Below are 19,512 nucleotides of genomic sequence, written 5' to 3'. Positions count from 1 at the left end.
AAGACTTTCTCACCAAGATCAGTGTCATTTAATCTCTATTTCACACTAGAAATACAAAACAACCATTTCCTTTTTTTTGATCTCCTTTCACTGCCAGCCAGAGAGAATTCAGTTTTCTGCTTAAAAAAAAAAAAAAAAAAATCCAGCACATTATGCTCTGTTTCAACAGGCATCTTTATCTAAAATCTGGATCCTAACTCATACCAATGGATTTGATCCTTCTGCTATATCGAGGACTTTGTTGATGCAAAAAATACAGCATATCAAATGCCCTTTTCCTACTTAACTGTTTTAATAGGATTTTCATTAACAAAAGCATTAATTACAGTGTATTACAATAATTTCTGTGTGTCTAATATTTAAGGTGGATATTAACTATGTCACCATCCACATGCTAAAGGTTGATCTGAACGCCACCTCAAAAATACTTGGGTTTATTGATATTCATGTAGCCTTCTGCTCTGTTTACAAGATGCTTCCTTTCTAGACAGGCATCTTCCAATGGTCAACCATGATGCTTATCATGTTCTTCTGCAGCTGTTTGTCATAAGAAACACTAAATAAATAAATAAATAAATAAAATATTTCGTGAGCAATAATGAACTGGACTTGAAGAACACACTTACTACCTTGAAACACATGGGTCATTTGAAAATGCTAAATTCCTATCAAAAGTAGTTTCTTCAAGGAATGTTTCTACAAAGAAAATAATGAATCTTGCTGCAACACCCTAACTGCAATAAATCTGATAGGCTACAGTTATTCCCAATCCAAAATTGTTCTCATTAACAGCACTAACTTAACTTAATAATTTTTTTTCACATCAAAACTTTAGCTCAGATTATACTCTAGGCTGCTCTACATTATTCATGTTTTTGCCTTCACATTGTTTATTCTTCAATAATATTTGCTTCTGTCTTTATTCTAATTTTTATATTATAATGAGACTGTCCTTGATGCTTAGTTGAAAATTTTATATAAAATAAATAATTTTACATAAGCTACCTGTTGTCATTTCTTTTAATTAGGTCTACTTACATTTCACCTAAACAAATTTTTGCTTTTCATCATAAAGCTATCCACAGTCTATTCTATTACACTTAGTTCACATTACTAACTGTAAATGATTGAATTTAATTTTAGAATATTAATATTTTAACATACACATACACCATACTGTGTACAAACGTACAATAACTGACATTACGTAACATCAATTATCTCCTAATTATTACCTGTATGCATTCATCACAGCTATTACTGGTTCATAAAACACCACTTCTGGTTCACTATAAAAGAAACACAACTGTAAAATTCAATCTGTTATTTAATCCATAAAGCAATTTAATATTATCACCATACTAAACATTTATTAAATCTCATATGTTTTTAATATCTTTTTTCCTATATATAGTTAAACATCACTAACAATACCACATATTAGTATATTTAAAATATTATTATTACAGTAGAATCCACTTAGGGGTGCTTAAGGGTCAAAGCTGTATAACTGAGAGGAGACCTCCACATAGCCTTTAAAGGAATGCGGAGAACCGACCAGGGCTTCTGACCTAATGCCCAATCCTCACCTTCTCGTGGTGCACCCTGTTGGGTATCTACCTAGATATTGAACGAACGAGGAAGGACTGGCAATTTTGGATTTAGCCAACCAAATTGTATTCTTATTGGCTTAAACCAATATACAAAATGATGGTACTCCATGACAAAATTTCATGACAGCTGGGGCATCGCCGGTTAAACAAGGCCCCCGTTGTTTTCACCAGGGAACCAGGGTGAACAGTGAAAAGTCAGCTATGGGAACAAATCTGAAAACACACCCCAACTCAACATCACCAGAGTTAAAGATCGGTATGATCAACATAAGAAGCCTGAATGGCAAAGAAATGGAGCTAGCTGAGGAATTAGATAAGTACCAGATCGACATAATAGGGGTGACTGAAACAAAAAAGACAAAAACTAGTGATATCTTTCTGAGCAATAAATACAAAATTTTATATTCAGGCAATGACAATCAAGGAAAAGAAGGAGTAGCAATAGTATTCAACTTTAAATAAAAACTTTAAATTTAAAAACATTAAATACGAGGCTAATCTTCTTGAATGGCAGGCAGTCTAAAGTAGAGTGATGTGGGCAAATATCAGAATGGGGAGCTGGACAATGAGACTTATTTGTGCCTATGGTCCCACGGAAGGTTTCACTAAGGTAGAAGTGTAATAAATTTAGTTTAATCCTTTTATCCAAGTGTGAGCAAACAAAGTTTGCACCTGAAAGTATCTTCAGGACTGGGGGTAAGGTGGTACAACACCCGGACGACTCCTTGAAAAGGTGGAGCAAGCTACCAACACTCCTGTCTCAGTATCTCTCAATGCAAAACACATCTCCTTGTGGATGTCTAATGTTATGCATTAAGGGAAGGGCCACTACCCAGACTAGTTTTGACCTTTATTGAGATCTCTTCAGTGGGAGCCAGGCCCAAGTGGAGATACCAGCCAGAAGCATTAGCAAGTCATCTCCACCTATAGGAGTTGCCAATTGGTGTGCCACCTTTTTAATAAATTACTCTGGATTTAGAGAAAGATGTTGAAAGTTTATTTTTCACTTGGTTAGAATATAATAAATTTAGTTTAATCCTTTTATCCAAGTGTGAGCAAACAACGTTTGCGCCTGAAAGTATCTTCAGGACTGGGGGTAAGGTGGTACAAAACCAGGACGACTCCTTGCAATGGTGGAGCAAGCTACCAACATTCCTGTCTCAGTATCTCCTATAATGCAAAACACATCTCCTTGCAGATATGTCTAATGTTATGCATTAAGGGAAGGGCCACTACCCTGACTAGTTTTGACCTTTATTGAGATCTCTCCAGTCGAAACTAGTCAGGGTAGCGGCCCTTCCCTTGATGCATAACATTAGACATATCCGCAAGGAGAGATGTGTTCTGCATTGAGAGATACTGAGACAGGAGTGTTGGTAGCTTGCTCCACCTTTGCAAGGAGTCGTCCTGGTTTTGTACCACCTTACCCCCAGTCCTGAAGATACTTTCAGGTGCAAACTTTGTTTGCTCACACTTGGATAAAAGGATTAAACTAAATTTATTATATTCTAACCAAGTGAAAAATAAACTTTCAATAAGGTAGAAGTGGAGGAATTTTTTGATGCTTTAGAGAAAGCATTAAAAAACTGACAGAATGAAAAAGGAAAAGTTGGTCCTTGTTGGGGATCTAAACAGCAGAGTAGGAAATGATTGTCAGACACAAAAATATTTTGGGAAAATTTGGAGAAAAGAGCAAAGCTAATAACAATGGCAAATACCTGTTGGATTTCTGCTCAGGACATGGACTGGTTATTACTAACATCATGTTCCAACATAAAAATGTGCACAAATTCACATGGAGAGAAGAAGCAAGGAATAAGAAAAGTCGCATTGATTATGTTATTGTTGATAGTGATGCTTTCTTCCTGGTGCAGGACACCAGAGTGAACAGTGGATTTGAAATTGGAAGTACTATTTAGTCTTGAGCAGAATAAAATTGAATTTCATATTGAAAAGAATAACATGTAAGAAAGTTTTAAAGCAAATAAAAGTTGAGCAGCTCTCAGATGTAAACTGTAGACTAAAATACACAAAGATTATTGAAGAAAAAATGAAAGAGTTTCAGAACAGGAACCAAACCTTGGAGATTCAGTGGCAAGCCTTGAAGAAAACCGTGATCGATTCAGCCATAGAGGCATGTGGTGAGGTTGTCTGCAAGGACAGAAAAATCAGAACTCCATGGTGGACACAGGAAGTTAAAGAGACAGTGAAGGAAAAGAAGAAAGCATATCAAAAGTTCCTGGCAAATAAGTCAGATCATAGAGAATACAGAGGCAAATGTAAGAAAGCTAAACACTGTGTAAAACTAGCTAAACAAAAGTCAAGTCATGGGAGGAATTTGGGAAGAACATAGAAAATAAATTGTTTAAACATATTTGGTCGTTTGATAATTAAAAATACAAACTTATTTAATACTGATCATTTACAAACATCTTACATTATAGCTTACTAGTTTCGCCTGTCTAGCTTTTTCAAGGCATTTACGGAAAGACATAAATATTGGTAAATGCAAATTGAAAGGAACATAAAAATGTCAAGAAACTAGTAGCTGAGGTTACACATTCAGGTGACAGAGACTGAAAGGACTTATTGTTCTTATTCATTATCACACATGCATGTTTGTTGTAAACGTGTAATGTGATTACTGGCTAGCTGTAGTTCAGATGGATTTAAAGAGAGGATCAGGTTTTTCCACGAACTGTTTAGGATTGCACCCTGATTTCTGTTGAGGTTTCCGCTGGTTATTAACACCATTGTGGCTTCCTTGAATAAACAATGTCTATAGTCGTCATCCAGATATGGCATGGAGCTGTTTTGCCACTCTATCGTGTGGTTAGACATACAGAAATGATATGCTAAGCCGGAAGAGATACTTCTGTTATGGTTTACATTACCAACATGTTCTTTTTGTCTGATTTCTAAACTCCATGAAGTTCGTCCGATGTAGGCAAGACCACAGAAACAAGGAATGTAATATACTCCTGGATATTTGTAGAATGGCACCTTATCTTTTGGGGATCCTAAAACCTGTCTGATGCTGGTGGCTGGTTTGAAGACCACTCCGATGTTGTAGGCTCTTGGTATTCTGGCTATTTGATAAGAAATTGACTTGATGAATGGGATCACTACAGTAGAAATGTGCCCACATTTCTACTGTAGAGATCACGCCAACTAATAGCCAACACATTATCACAAAATGGATATCCTCCAAACATCATTAAAAAAAATTTATACAGTGACAATCCCAGACAAGAAGAATCAAGCTTCCAGCACATTTCTACTGTAGTCATCCCTTTCATCAAGTCAATTTCTTATCAAATAGCCAGAATACTAAGAGCCTACAACATCAGAGTGGTCTTCAAACCAATCACCAGCATCAGACCGGTTTTAGGATTTCCAAAAGATGAGGTGCCATTCTACAAATATCCAGGAGTATATTACATTCCTTGCTCCTGTGGTCTTGCCTACATTTGACGAACTTCACAGAGTTTAGAAATCAGACAAAAAGAACATGTTGGTGATGTAAACCACAACAGAAGTATCTCTTCCAGCTTAGAACATAATTTCTGTACATCTAACCACACAATAGAGTGGCAAAACAGCTCTATTCCATATCTGGATGACGACTACAGACATCGTTTATTCAAGGAAGCCACAATACTGTTAATAACCAGCGGAAACCTCAACAGAAATCAGGGTGCAATCCTAAACAGTTTGTGGAAAAAAACTGTTCCTCTCTCTAAATCCATCTGAACTACAGCTAGCCAGTAATCATATTACACGTTTACAACAAACACGCATGCATGATAATGAATAAGAATAATAAGTCCTTTCAGTCTCTGTCACCCAAACGTGTAACCTTAGCTACTAGTTTGTTGACAACGTTTTTATGTTCCTTTCAATTTGCATTTACTAGTATTTATGTCTTTTCATAAAAGCCTTGAAAAAGCTAGACAGTTTGTGGCGAAACTGGTAGGCTATAATGTAAGATGTTTATAAATGGTTAGTATTAAATAAGTTTGTATTTTTAATAGAAAATAAATATCAAGAAGGTGGCAAAATATTCTGGAGGTTGTTGAAATTTAGAAATAGAGGAGAGTGCTATAAAAGAAGATAGAGATGATAAAGGTGACATGAAAACGGGAGAAAAAGATATCTTTGAAGTATGGAGTAATTACTTTCAAAAATTGTTAAATGAAACAAGCAGTGATAGCACAGCAATAAAAAACACTCAACAGGTATACAGATCCATAGTTGAAGTAGAAAACGCCATCAAAGGCTTAACATGTGGAAAGGCAGCAGGAGTAGATGATATTCGACCAGAAATGCTCAAGTATAGTGGTATAAAAGTCTTACAGTGGCTGCACTGCATAGTTCAGAAGGACGAATTCCCGATGATTGGAGTAGAGTTCTTATAGTACCCATATATAAAAAGGGAAATAAAACTGAATGTGAGAATTACAGAGGTATTTCCCTACTGAGTGTTGTGGTCCTGGTAGAATTTATGCAAATATACTTGAGAAACAGTTGAGAAGAATTGTGGAAGAAAAGCTTAGGGAAGAACAAGCTGGATTCAGGCCAAATAGAGGCTGTCAGGATCAGATCTTCACTTTACGACAGATAGTTGAGAAATCATGGGAATATAACAAAGATCTGTATTTTTTAAGTTTTGTAGATCTGGAAAAGGCATATGTGAGAAGCTATTCAATATGCTACAGTTATATGGTGCCAATGGGGCATTATATCAAGCAACACTTAGTCTTTATTTGAGTTGTAAGTCAGCAGTTAGAATTGAAGGAAGATGGTTTCATGTTAAATCTGGTGTGAGACAAGGATGTATATTATCGCCTCTGTTATTCATTATCTATATGGATCACATTATGAAGGAAAGTGATATTAAACATGATATCAAAATTGGAGATGTTAATGTTGGCTGTTTGCTTTATGTGGATGATGTTATACTTCTAAATAAATCTGCTACAAGTCTGCAAGATTCCCTGACTAAATTGAATAACTGTTGTAATATATATGGTATGAAGGTCAGCAATAAAAAGACAAAGACAATGAAAATAGGCAGAATTGTTGAAAATGTCAACTGTGTTTTGAACAGAGAACCTGTGGAACAAGTAAAACATTTCAGCTACTTAGGCACGATTTTTAGTGAAGATGGTAAATTAAATATGGAAATAGACAACAGAATCAACAAAGCTGGTATGGAAGGAAGTCAATTGAATAAATTCATATGGAATAAGAGGGAAATTAGTCAGAACACTAAATTATAGGTGGATTGATATGGTGGATTGACCAAGATATAGGTGGATTGATATGGTACAAAGTGCCTTAGATAATAGAAATATAAGATCTGATAATGTTGGAGTCTCGACAAGTAACAGACTGATTTGAAGTAAAATTGTAGATAGGAAGTTAGTAATGATGTAAATTTTTCATGTAGTACTATCATATCCTGTACACCCCTGGAGGGTACATGGCAGGAATTGGATGATGATGATGATATAATCCACTTATTGTGATCGCAGATAATATTATCAATCGGCTATTGTTATCAAAATCAGTTAGTCCCAAAACACACCATTTAAAATTAAGTAAAAATAATCCATCTTTATAATGAAAGTTCTAGTTATTGTTCAAAATCCTCAAATGTTTAGCCTTTTGCTTTAGCGTTAGAATACAGAATTCCAAGAAATAATTCCATGCAAATGCAGGGGGATATAAATATAGTCTAATTGTGATTTTTCAAGTTCATTTTCGAGTAGAGTGCTATGATAAGTTGCCTAAAATGAGTCAGCGTAGTGTGGCTGTGCATTTATAAATTTCACAATTATAGTCACCATACCAAATAACATTTTTTTTTTATAAACAACTTCAATTACTTAATTTCTGTTACTTCCTGACTTACCCGTTTCTATGTTTATTATCTATTTGGTTATGAAAATAAATTAAGCTAGAGAGCATCATATTCACACAAAAGTTACTCATATAAGTATACAGATAAATGAAAACAAAACAGTACAGATGATGGTCAATGAAAGCTGAAATAATTGCTTAGAATCTTAAAGTCAGAGTTTGCTGGAAAACTTGAAGAACTGGCTGAATGTGTGGCATCCAAATTCTTGGGATTTTTATGCCGCCATTATTGTTAAGCTTAGGATGAAATCAAAATTTCACAGGCTTCTTTAAATTTCCATTCATACCAAGTTTGTAGAAACAAACACAATTCAAAATTATGATTATTTTTACAAGAAACTTGTGATTATGCTTGATATCTATAAACAGTTTGACTGGATTTAGCTAAAAAAAGTTTGTGAAATATGCTCAGATTTAGGGAGACAAGTACCTTTTCTCCTGACAGAAAAGGAAAATGTGGGCAAAAAAGGAAAACTACACTTATTAATGATCATTTACTAGTTACGAAAGCAAAATGAATCCAAGACTTGAATACAGACATGGCAGCTAGTGGGATTACTGTTTCTGGCATGACAGTCTGTTGAAGGCTGTTGGAAGCAGGGAGGACTGCCCACAGACCAAAACAGAAAAACTGTCAAAGGCTATGCAGAAAATGTTGGAAGTTGCAGAAAAAGAAACTCCAGCGGGCAAAAGCATGTATTACATCATGTGTAATACAACTCCATAACATCTTTTTAGCTAGATGTTCAAGAGCTGTTGAACATTCTAGCTAAAAGATGTTCTGGGGTTGTATTACACATGATGGTACAGGATCATTTGTGCATGTTGACGGTATGATGAAAAGTGACCAATACATAAAAATACTGGAGAAAAGAGTGGTCACATAGTTCCAGAAAGACAAAGAACTCATCTTCCAACAGGATCTTGCTCAATGTCACAGTTAAAAAAAAAAAAAAAAAAAAAAAAAAAAAAAAAAAAAAAAAAAAAAAACGAGAGAGTTCCTCAAAAATCACCACATCCAGTTGTTTCATTGGCCAGGTAACTCTCTTGACATCAACCCAACAGAAAATGACTTGGAAAATTAAATTGTAATAGAAAGGATCATTTAATACAATTCATTATAAAAGCATGGTTTCAAAATGTAGAAATAAGAAAAATGTGTTCTACCTTGGTAGAGTCCATGCCTAAACAAATTAATGAACTTACTAGGAACAGAGAAGCACATATAAATTATTAGGTAAAGTTGGAGTTTAATTTCTGTACTTATTTTCTTGTAAAATTAAAATTTTAGTTTAAAATGTAAGTGGATTAATTTGTTTACTACTGTATATATATGGATGAATATCATGGCAGCTGATTATTTTTAAAGTCTGCCAGAACAGAAGCTATATGGCTGATTTTTTTCAACTACTCTCTTCTTTCTATATATCATCAAATCTCTTTAAGATTGACTACAAATTTAATCCACATTTTGTTGAAAATAGTACACCATAAAAATTGGGTTTAACAGGTCGGATTTTGATACAAACTATTAGCCTACTAGTTTCACCATATTAACTTGTGGCTTCTTCTGGGCCAGATAAATGTAGATATAACAGCTTAAAAACAAGCTTAAGTTACAAATTAATACATAAGTGAAAGATGAAAAATATTAAATTCATGGGAACCATTACACAAATGCGTGGAGTATGGATGCTAGCACTTGGTCAGTCACTGTTAAGCAGGTGTGTCCTCTAATTGGCTGCGAAGTTGAACTGTGATGTGCTGAGAGATCTTATGAGTGATTTCCAGATATCACAAAGGATTATTCCTTGGTTTCTGTTCAGGGTGCCTTGTGAGTGGATAACTACTGCAGCTTCTTTTATGTTGCGGGAGATGTAGTCCTCTTCTATATACGGCATAGTACTTTTATCCCATTCAATGTTGTGGTTAGTGTTGGAAATATGAGAAGCTAAACCAGAATTGTCCACTCTGTTGTTGTTTACATCTCCAATGTGCTCCTTTTGTCTTATTTCTAGACTTCTAGAAGTTTGTCCGATGTAATTCAGGCCGCAAGAACAAGGAATGTTGTAAATTCCAGAGTGTTTATTGAAAGGATTCTTGTCTTTAGGTGAATGTAGCATATTGCATACTGTCTATTGGTTTGAAGGTAACTCGAATGTCGTGAGGCCATAGCAGGTTGGCAATTTTTTGTGAAAGCATGAAAGCAAAAGGAATGGAAATAGAAGTCCTGTGATGAGTTTCTTGGATTTGCTGTGGAGAGGGATTGAAGAAAAGTATTCTTTTTGTTATTTTTTTAAGATATCTGTTGTTTGTTAATGTTTGGAGAATAAAATCTAATTCATCTGTTAATACTTTGTCATCTCTTATGATAGAGGTTGCCCTGTTTTTCAGCATATGTATAATGCTTAATTTTTGTGAAATATGGTGGATGAGGAGAAATACAGGTAACGGCCTGATTGGTGGGCTTGTGATATACATTAAGACCAATGCTGTCATCCATTTGTTTTGTAATTAATATGTCCAAAGAAGGTAATTTCCCTTCATTTTCAAGTTCCAAGGTGAACTTGATTTTTTTTGGTGAAACGAGTTTATAGAAGTTAGGAAATCATATAGTTCTGCCTCACTATGTTTCCATATTATAAACATGTAATCAACATCTCCACCACACTGATGGTTTTGTATTTGTATTTAATAAGAGGTCATTTTCGAACTTTTCTATGAATAAGTGCATACATGGAGGAGATAGAGGACTTCCCATTGAAAGGCCGGAAAGTTGTTTGTAAATCTTTCCATTCCACTTGAAGAAATTCAAATTGAGGCAATGTCTATAAAGTTGGGCGATGTCTTGAGGAAACAGATTGTCTACGAGAGTCATAACTTCATTCACTGGGACATTCGTAAATAAAGACACAACATCTAAACTAGCCAGAATGTCTGTTCTTGATATGGAGATATTTCTTAGCTTTTCAATAAAGTGTTGTGTATTTTTGATATATGTGTCTGTATTTCTAATGCATGCTTTTAGAAGATGTGCAAGATGTTTGGATAATAAACAAGTTGAGGAGTTTATCCCATCTGCAATCGGATGAGGAGGTATATCGTTTTGTGTATACTTTCGGCAATCCATATAAATGTGGAGTTAATGGATGCATAGACTTCAGTTTCTTCTTAAGGTCTGCTGGTCATGTGTCCATGTTATGTAGAAGGTTGTTGGTTTCTATGTGGTTCGTCCAAGTGGGGTCCAAATTTAATAGACAGTAAGTGGATGTGTCGGAAGGTAGAACTGAGATTTTTGATACATAATCTCTTATATTAACATGACGGTAGAATTGCCTTTGTCAGCTCTGAGGATAATTATCTCTTTGTTCTTCTTTAAATTAGTCAGTGCTCTTTTTTTTAAGGGGTGGTGTTCTTTTTGGTGGTCAAGAAGATGAGAGAAGGATCGCAGTCTTTAACGTTACATCATTTGCAACAGGTTCAGGTAAAAAATGGAGAGCCTTCTCGACATTGCACATAATGTCTATTTTTGGTATAAACTCTGGAGTGATTACAAAGTTGAAACCTTTTTTTTAGGATTGCTAACTTCTACAGATGTTAAGCTGTGATCTGAAAGGTTGAAAACTTTATTGTCAGAAAGGTTAGGTCTTGAATTGAAACTCTTTTCATATAGGGCATTAAATTTTTTGATATGTCTGTTCTTGCTGTTTAAGAATGTTCTATTAAATGTATCATTAATCATATTGTCTAACAACCATAGGTGAGCATCTATGCTGCTAGAAATAACATAGTGTAAATTAAGGCATAAAGAATCAACCTGGTTTAGGGCAAACTTGTGTATTGTATCGTCTTGCATAATAACGCTACAGACATTTTCCTATATATCTGTTTGGCTCTTCTAGAATGGAAATATTCTCTGGTAAGTAAAAACTTGGGAATTATATTGTTGTTTCTGCATTTTTTTTTAGAAACGTCAGTTGATTCAGAAGTTTTGCTTTCTTGCATTTAAGCTGTTCTAGTTTACATACCTTTCGTTTGACTTCCCCATGAAGTCCATTCATGATGCATGTTTTTTCGACCACTATATACTACATAATATATAGTGATTGGGGAAAAAAACATTCATCATAGTACATTATTATTATTATTATTATTATTATTATTATTTATATGGGAACTCCAAGGAGTCAAAAAAACTCATCAATATTCCTCTATCATCTGACAAACTTTGCACTGAAAGACCCATTTAGATCTGAATAATTTATGGATTACTGGATGAACAGAGAAAGTGAAAAAATAGAAATCAAGAGTGATTTCTTGCAATTCTTGCAGTAATGGGGCTCAAAGGTTCAGGAAGTGCACTATGTTAATCTTAATGACAACTGCTAATTAAAATGGGATGAGTGCATATACTAACAAAATTGAAGATGTGAACAAAGTACCTTAGGTTATATAACTATGAACAATCTATTACAGAAACCCTATACACATTGCTTGAAAAGAGGTCAACAGAACAGACATCCCCATCGGAAAGGTACATCGTGTAAGGTAATGAGTCATGTGTTTGTAGCTAGTATAAAGTGGATGAATATGATGCTTCTAAGTCAGTGCAACTGTGTCCAGGTGAAGTGGCTGCAAGAAGGGAATTGATGAAGTTTGAAACCGGCATTGGAATAGGATGCCATGGTGCAGGCCTATATGTTCAGCAAATTGTTGAAAAATTGAGCCATCCCAGGTCAACAATCAGTGATATCATACTGAGATAGAAGCTTAGGGAGTTGACTGCAAGTGCTACTCGTAGTGGATGACCCACCACACTCACTGAACATGACCATAGGGTGCTATGAAGGATAATACGGCAATATGACATTCATCTGCAAACATGTTGAATGCAGAATTTCAGGCATTGAATAGAACACGAATCTGCACAAAAACATTCAGAACTAAGGCTCACAACATGGGTTTCCATGGTAGGACCACAATATGCAAGCCCCCATATTACCCAAACTGCCATGTAGCATCAATTTCAGTGGTGCAAAGAACATGTACAGTGGAATGTGGAAAGCTGTGTAAGCAAAGAATAACACTACATCCCTCTGCAGAACAGATAGTCAGGTGTGGCAGATGCCCAGCTGACTATCTGCTGGCATCAAAGGATCTCCATCTCACAACAGTCCAGAACCTCGTTAACATGCCTATGGGAAGAATGGTCCAAAATTCCCATCAATCGCTATCATATGCTTGTGGAAAGTATGCCACGTAAGATTGCTGCAGTCATCGCAGTGATAGGTGGTCCTACATCTTATTAAGGTTGGCATCATGGCTGTTTGTTCCTTACACTATGGTGTTCATCGACTTATTTCGAAGCAGTGTATTTTAGATATTTTGTTTAGCTTTGGAAGTGTGGAAATTTATTCAATATTTCTAGCAAAGGAATTTTGGAAAGAAGTACTGCAAATTGTAAATGTACTGAAGATCTCATGAACATAAACAATACAACTCAAGGTATAAAGTAAGCTAAAGTACAATAGTAATATAATACTGCACCCAACACAAAATAGAAAAACAGAGTTATTGTATTTACATTGTTGTGAAGCAAACGAAAATTATATTTTTCTTTCTTTTTCTTAGTGATATGTAAACACTAAGCGATTATGAAGAAGTTAGAAAGCTAGAAAGCTAAATTTTTGCAAAAATTAAATTGTTTTTGAAAAGTGATTTAATAAATCGCAGAAATTTAACATATAGTGCACAAACTTAAACTCACCGTTTGTCAGATCTAAATATTGACAATTTAACTTCCTTTAGATACCTTGACAGTGCTTGTTCTAAAGTTGTGATAATAGGATGCCTTGGGTTAACAGATGACATTGTTTGAGCACTTCTGGACTGTGACGTTAGATGATCCATCCATGCTGCCAAATATTCTTTTTGCACTTCCTGAAAAGTGAAGAGAGATAGAGTAATAAACATTCACTTTATTTTTATTATCATGGCAGCTCTCAGACATGATTAAAGGAGAGCATTTTTTCATCACTCATGCCTAAGTACCTCTATCTTTGAATATATTAAGGAGGATGCACTCATCTAATGGTAGTCATTCCACACCCACCCACCACATGCCACGTAGATACTGGACCTCACATACTTCCTCACTACTATTATTCAGCTTCTAGGGAAAACTCCTACTTTTATGCCCACTTGCCATAAAATTTCACTCATATCTATAAAAATCTCTTATTAACTTGCACGTCTCTCCTATATCCTCTCCTCCAACTATTGTTGTAATTCTGAAAACTACATTTCCAAAATCTGAAATATGGTCTCTGAAGACCACATTTCCTCACATGTGCAATTCAATAGGCAAGTTATTTTAGTTAGCCGACACCAGATTGCTTCAACAGTCTCCCTATCTCCTTAGAACCCAGTAGCCCAGGTGTGGTCTGATTAAGTCAATGTGGTTTTTGATAAAGTAGGAAAATATTGTGAAAGTCAGTATTCTCTTCAACACTGCAATTATCCAATGCAATGCTTTAACTACCTTAGCAACATGGGTCCCTAAACTTTAATTCTCTGTCCACCATAATCCCCATGTCTCCAGCTTCACTAACTAATTGCATCAATTCCAATTAATATAATATTCTGCTTGCTATGTCCTCAGTCTAAAATGCATAACCTTGCACTCAGAAACACACAAATTGATACTAATATATGATCATAGAATTAGTCTGTTCAATTCAGTCTGCTGGCTTCTGTATCAGCTAGCCTTGTTGGCCAATTTGTTAGCATATCTGCTCTCCAGGCAAAAAGTGTGGGTTCAAATCCTGCCATGGGGATGGATGTTTGTAATTATCTGTGAAAAATACTAGTGGTGGTGAGAAGTAAATGGGCGGTTGGTGCAGTTGCGGTTCGTTGTAGTTGGTGGATTGAGTGGTGGAGACAGAGAGTTGCAGAGTTGGTACCCTCACTTGATTAGTCTTTTGACTCCCTGGAGGTGTCATGTAATAATAATATTATTATTATTATTACTCACACTAACTAGCATCATCAATAAATACTGGATATCATCTTCTAGTTTATAAGTCCTCAACATGTGGTTCACAAATACCCAGGGATTTGCACCTAAAAATTATGTAATGGAATCTGCTTACATTTACAATGGCATATTTTTGTAAACTACAAAAGAGTTTAATATAAGCTTGCGGTCAGGGCCAGCGTTACCATTTAGGCAAACTAGGCAACCACCTAGGGCGCAAAAATTCAAGCTATGCTTTATTCATGCTTTAAAGATATCAAAATTAAATAGTGATATATGATTTAGGTATCGATTCTTTTTCCTTATCCCTCACACATCACACTATTTTGCTATTTAACTCTTGGTTCTTTTTTGTTCCTTACCTAAATGATTTGAACTTACCGCTATTTAAAATTCAGTTAAGATAAATATTTTAAAACATTAACATTTTAAAATATTAAATTTCAGTATTTTATAACTTTTTTTTTGTAAATGAATTATAACAGAGAATATTCAAATTAATTAAAAAAGCAAATAAAAAAGTCCTATTAATTTAACCTGAAAGACAATTTTATTTTGTTTAATGTCAATTAGAAACATTTTAGTTTATGAAATAAGGGGCACACTTGTAAACTTTGCCTAGGGCACAAAATAACCTGACACTGACAGTGCTTGTGATTTAACTCATGTGCCCTTACACAGTAAGCACGTGTGACAAGATTTTGGTGGTGTGTGTGTGTGGGGGTGATGAGTATCTGCATGCCAATGTGTATCACAGCATTCAAACAAATTCCAGTCATGTGTCAGACAAACTCTACTAAATGTTACTAGCAGCTGTATTGTATCACACTGCACCACTTTATGTTGGATTTGAATGGTATACATTATTAAATTGTTCTGAATGTGAATTATAGTATTTTCAAACTTTAAAACATCATTATGGATCATTGGATGAAGACTGGAAGCATAAAATAACAATACTGAAATATAAGTGAATGAGGAGCATGAAATCATCCCAAAATGACCTTCAAAAAAAAAACTCATAAAATTTTCAAATATTATATAAAGCTGTTCAAAAACTTGGCATAAAAACAAAATATTAAGAAGGAGAAAATATAGTGAGGATTATGTTTTATTTGATTTTTAATTTCTTGGAGATGAGGGCTACCCACACCAACTATATGTCATGTGGAGAAATCAAATCATTTGCTATAAATCTTATAAATTCTTGGCTTGGATTAAAAACAGAATATACATCACTTAGTGAATAAGCAATGAAAAATCCATTTGCCATTTTTAACCTACTTATATGCACGAGAGAGAGAGAGAGAGATTTTTTCAACTTGCACCACAATGAAGTCGAATTCTAATAACATTAAATTTATACTTTATTTCAATTTATAACTACCTGTTACTATTATGTTTAAGAATTTCATTACATATATTTTTTATAATTTGTTTATCATCTTACATTATATCATGTTAAATATATTTCCCACACTACTTTTCTGACTCTCCCCATTCTCAAAGACTAATATTATGTATAAGTACTTATTATTAAGAAATACTTATAAAAAGGTAGTACTGGAAATATAATAAAACTTCAGAACTATTATTCAGTTTTAGAGATTACAAGCTTAGTGGTTTGCAATAAGAAATGATGAAAGAAGTTTGCAAGTTTGATAAAGGCTGGGAGTTCATTCTTAATATTAATATACAAGTTAAATAACAATGGTCCATGCATACACAGAACTCCTGCTGTACATCTCTGTAACATCACTTTCTGATCTCTCTCAGCCAGCTCTCCCATCCACATCACAAGCCTATTTTACATACCTAGTCCTTTGGGCATGTATAATGACCTAGGATGTGGAATCCTGTTTCATGCCTTGGCAAATTTCAGAAGCATCATGGTATATCTGTTCCTATTATCCAATTCTGCTGTTGTTTTACTTTAGTGAACAGGCTGCTAAAGCAAGACCTACTTTTAACAAAACAATGCTATCATCTAACAGAGTATAACTGTTACTATGCTGTCTACCTGCCTCTGGATGCAATTTCTAACTAGCTTTATCAATACTCTGATGACCAGACTGAAGATATTGAATGGTCTATAATTCAGTCCTAGTTCCACCATTTTATAATGGATCTTGCACTTTCCACTCATTAGAAATCAATCAAGTGCTCTGAGACATTACCAACTCTCTTGCACATTCCCTTAGCACTTGTGCTGATATCCCAAACAATCTTAATGCAGTGTTTGAATCAAGCTTTAATATCTCTATTCTTCTATCCTGCCCTAAGCATTCAGAAAGTTAAGAGGTCTGCCCAGATGCTAAACCTTACTAAAAACACTTAACAAATCAGCTATTTCTATTGCATTGGACACTTTCCTATTATCTGAATTTAGTAAGGATTCTTCCAAGGTCATTTTCTTTCATTTACTTGCTACAGTAAATGAAAGAATGCAAAATTCTCCTGGAATTCCCTTGGTCTGTTTGTCTAATTTCCTTTTAAAATCTGATTTTGTCTTCTCACTATGCCCATCACTCTTATCATGCAGTTCTTGCTGAGGTGTTCCAAGGCATGGTCAGCTAGACTTGACTGACTGTAGTTGTAGCAGAATATGTATTTTTTGTGTTCATCTAGGTGGAGATTAGATGATCTCCCAGTCTGACCATAATAAGCTGCAAATACAAGGACCTTGTAAACACCTGATGCTCTGCTCTCTTAGGAGAGTAGAGAAAGGAAGCTCTTTTTAAAACCTCAGAGCAGAAATTATATTTCTTTAAATTCCTGATTATAGGAATAGTAATAGCATTACTGTAGTATTTATGTTGTGAGGAATGTGAGGAGGTGAAAGGGAGAGTTCATTTTTAGATCTTTTTGGCATTGTAACTAATGGGCAGGAAGATTTGGTGAATAAAGGTGAGTTTAGCTGTAAGGGAAGGTTGGGTGGAACAGAGGTCAGAGAGATAGAAGAGAGGCATGATCAGAAAGTTTATGTATGTATCTATCAGTGTGAGTGGGTTTTCTGTAAACTGCAAAAGAAAGGATGCATTGGGCAGATGTGTGATTAGAGTATCTAAAACTGCAAGCTGTTATTTTCTTTTTCTGTAGTAAACTGGAATCTGGGGTGGCAACTGTTGAGATGAAGGAGAAGAGTCTAATGTGTCTGAGCCATGTGGCCAAATAGAAACCCATCATCAATATATCTTAACCAAATACAAGGTTTGATAGTGGCAGTATCAAGAGCATGTTTTTCAAAATTCTCCATATAGAAATATTGGCCAAATGGAGGAGGGAAATGGGCTAATGCTTCTGCAAGATGGATTTGACTTTTGGTTCTTTATACCTTTATTGGTTTCTGAAAGAAAAAATGCAAATTGGATTTGTTTAGTAAGCACTTGTCTTGCCTATTGTGGGCTGACTAGCAGTGTATTTCATACTCAGCTGCACAGTGCGGTTTTGGGGTATTTTTGTCTTGAAGATACATGTTCGTTGTAGTCCACTGCCTGGCAGAATAATGGGCTAGAGTGGATGGGAGCCCATGGAAGTATCTTCTATTTGTTCATATAAGGTGTCCTTCCAAGAGAAGTAGCCAGTGTGGATATCAAAATTAAAAAGATCAATAATGGCAGGAGCATTTTTTATCTTTTAAATTTAGTGTCAGAAATATTTATGAATAAGGAGATGACATCAAAGCTCACCATGACAATATTATTGTTTAAAGTTAAATTTTGGATTAAGAATTTGAAATGTGTGGAAATTTTTCATATAAGAAGTGTGACCAGTAAGTGGAATTAAAGATTTAACTGTTTGGCTAATTTTTCAACCATACAGTGCCATCAAAAACTTTGTCAACAGAGCCTCTAACCTCGGTTCCACCCAAGCTTCACTTACTGATGAGCTCACCTTTCAAACCTTCCTGTTCAATGGTTACAATGACAAAAAGATCTACAAATTATCTGTCCCTTCCACCTCCTCACATCATAAATACTACACTAATGCTATTACTATTCCCTATATCTGGGGAGCTTCAGAAAAAATAGCCAGAACTTTAAAGAAACATAATCTCTGCACTGTTTTAAAACCTCATTTGAAGCAATGGAGCCGTCTTCCTAGACATCTCAAAGGCCTTCGATAAGATCTGGCACCAAGGCCTCCTCTACAAACTTATCATCGCTAACCTTCCACTAAACATGATACACCTGATCAAATCATACCTCTCCAACAGGAGGATGCAAGTCAAAATCAATGAAACAGCCTCAACCCAACAGAAAATCCTCACTGGAGTTCCTCAAGGATCACTGCTAGCCCCGATCATGTTCAACATCTATATGGCAGACATCCCTCAAAATCCTTTCGCATCCACCATAGCCCTTTATGCAGATGAAACGGCTGTTGCCAACCACATCTCGTTACCAAAAAACTACAAGACACCATCCTGAATCTAGAAAAATTGTTTAAAGACTGGCAACTACAATTAAACTCCCAGAAAAGCAAAATGATACTCTTCACAAGAGGACGAGCATCCCCCCCCCCCCCCCAAAGGAGACATTACCCTGTTCAACTCTAAAATTCCCTGGAAAACAGAAGCAAAATACCTCGGAATAATTCTCGATAAGCGATTATGCTTCAACAGCCACATCAAGAGCACATGCACCAAAGCTTCAAAAGTTATCGCCCAGCTATACCCCTTGATCAATAGACACAGCAAACTAAGCTCAAGAAACAAAATTCTACTGTACAAGACAGTGATCTGTCCCACTGTTATATACGCCTCCCCAGCCTGGAGCCATACCTCCAAGACAAACATCCTCAAGCTACAAAGACTACAGAACAAGTGCCTGTGAATGATACTGGATGCCCCATGGTTCATCAGGAATGCCAAGATCCACTGGGACATAAATATCCCCTACATCTCTCCACTACTATGCTCCCTAGCAGAAAAATTCT

General features: G+C 35.4%; 1 protein-coding gene across 1 annotated transcript in view; it reads right to left on the bottom strand.

The window, feature by feature from the left end:
• The window catches only part of LOC150098243 (BOS complex subunit ncln), a 351,007-nt gene that overhangs the window by 54,919 nt on the left and 276,576 nt on the right, over positions 1-19,512 (bottom strand). The window contains exons 11-12 of the mRNA XM_090406188.1: positions 13,306-13,478; positions 1,236-1,289 (exon numbers count right to left, since the gene is read on the bottom strand). Coding sequence (XP_090262314.1) covers positions 1,236-1,289; positions 13,306-13,478 — 227 coding nt within the window. The remainder of the gene's footprint in view (positions 1-1,235; positions 1,290-13,305; positions 13,479-19,512) is intronic.

The sequence above is a fragment of the Typopeltis vanoorti genome, chromosome 16 (assembly GCF_054136105.1).
Source record: "Typopeltis vanoorti isolate ZY-2024b chromosome 16, IOZ_Tvanoo_1.0, whole genome shotgun sequence".
Classification (NCBI taxonomy): domain Eukaryota; kingdom Metazoa; phylum Arthropoda; class Arachnida; order Uropygi; family Thelyphonidae; genus Typopeltis; species Typopeltis vanoorti.
This window is presented reverse-complemented; position numbering and strand designations above follow the sequence as displayed.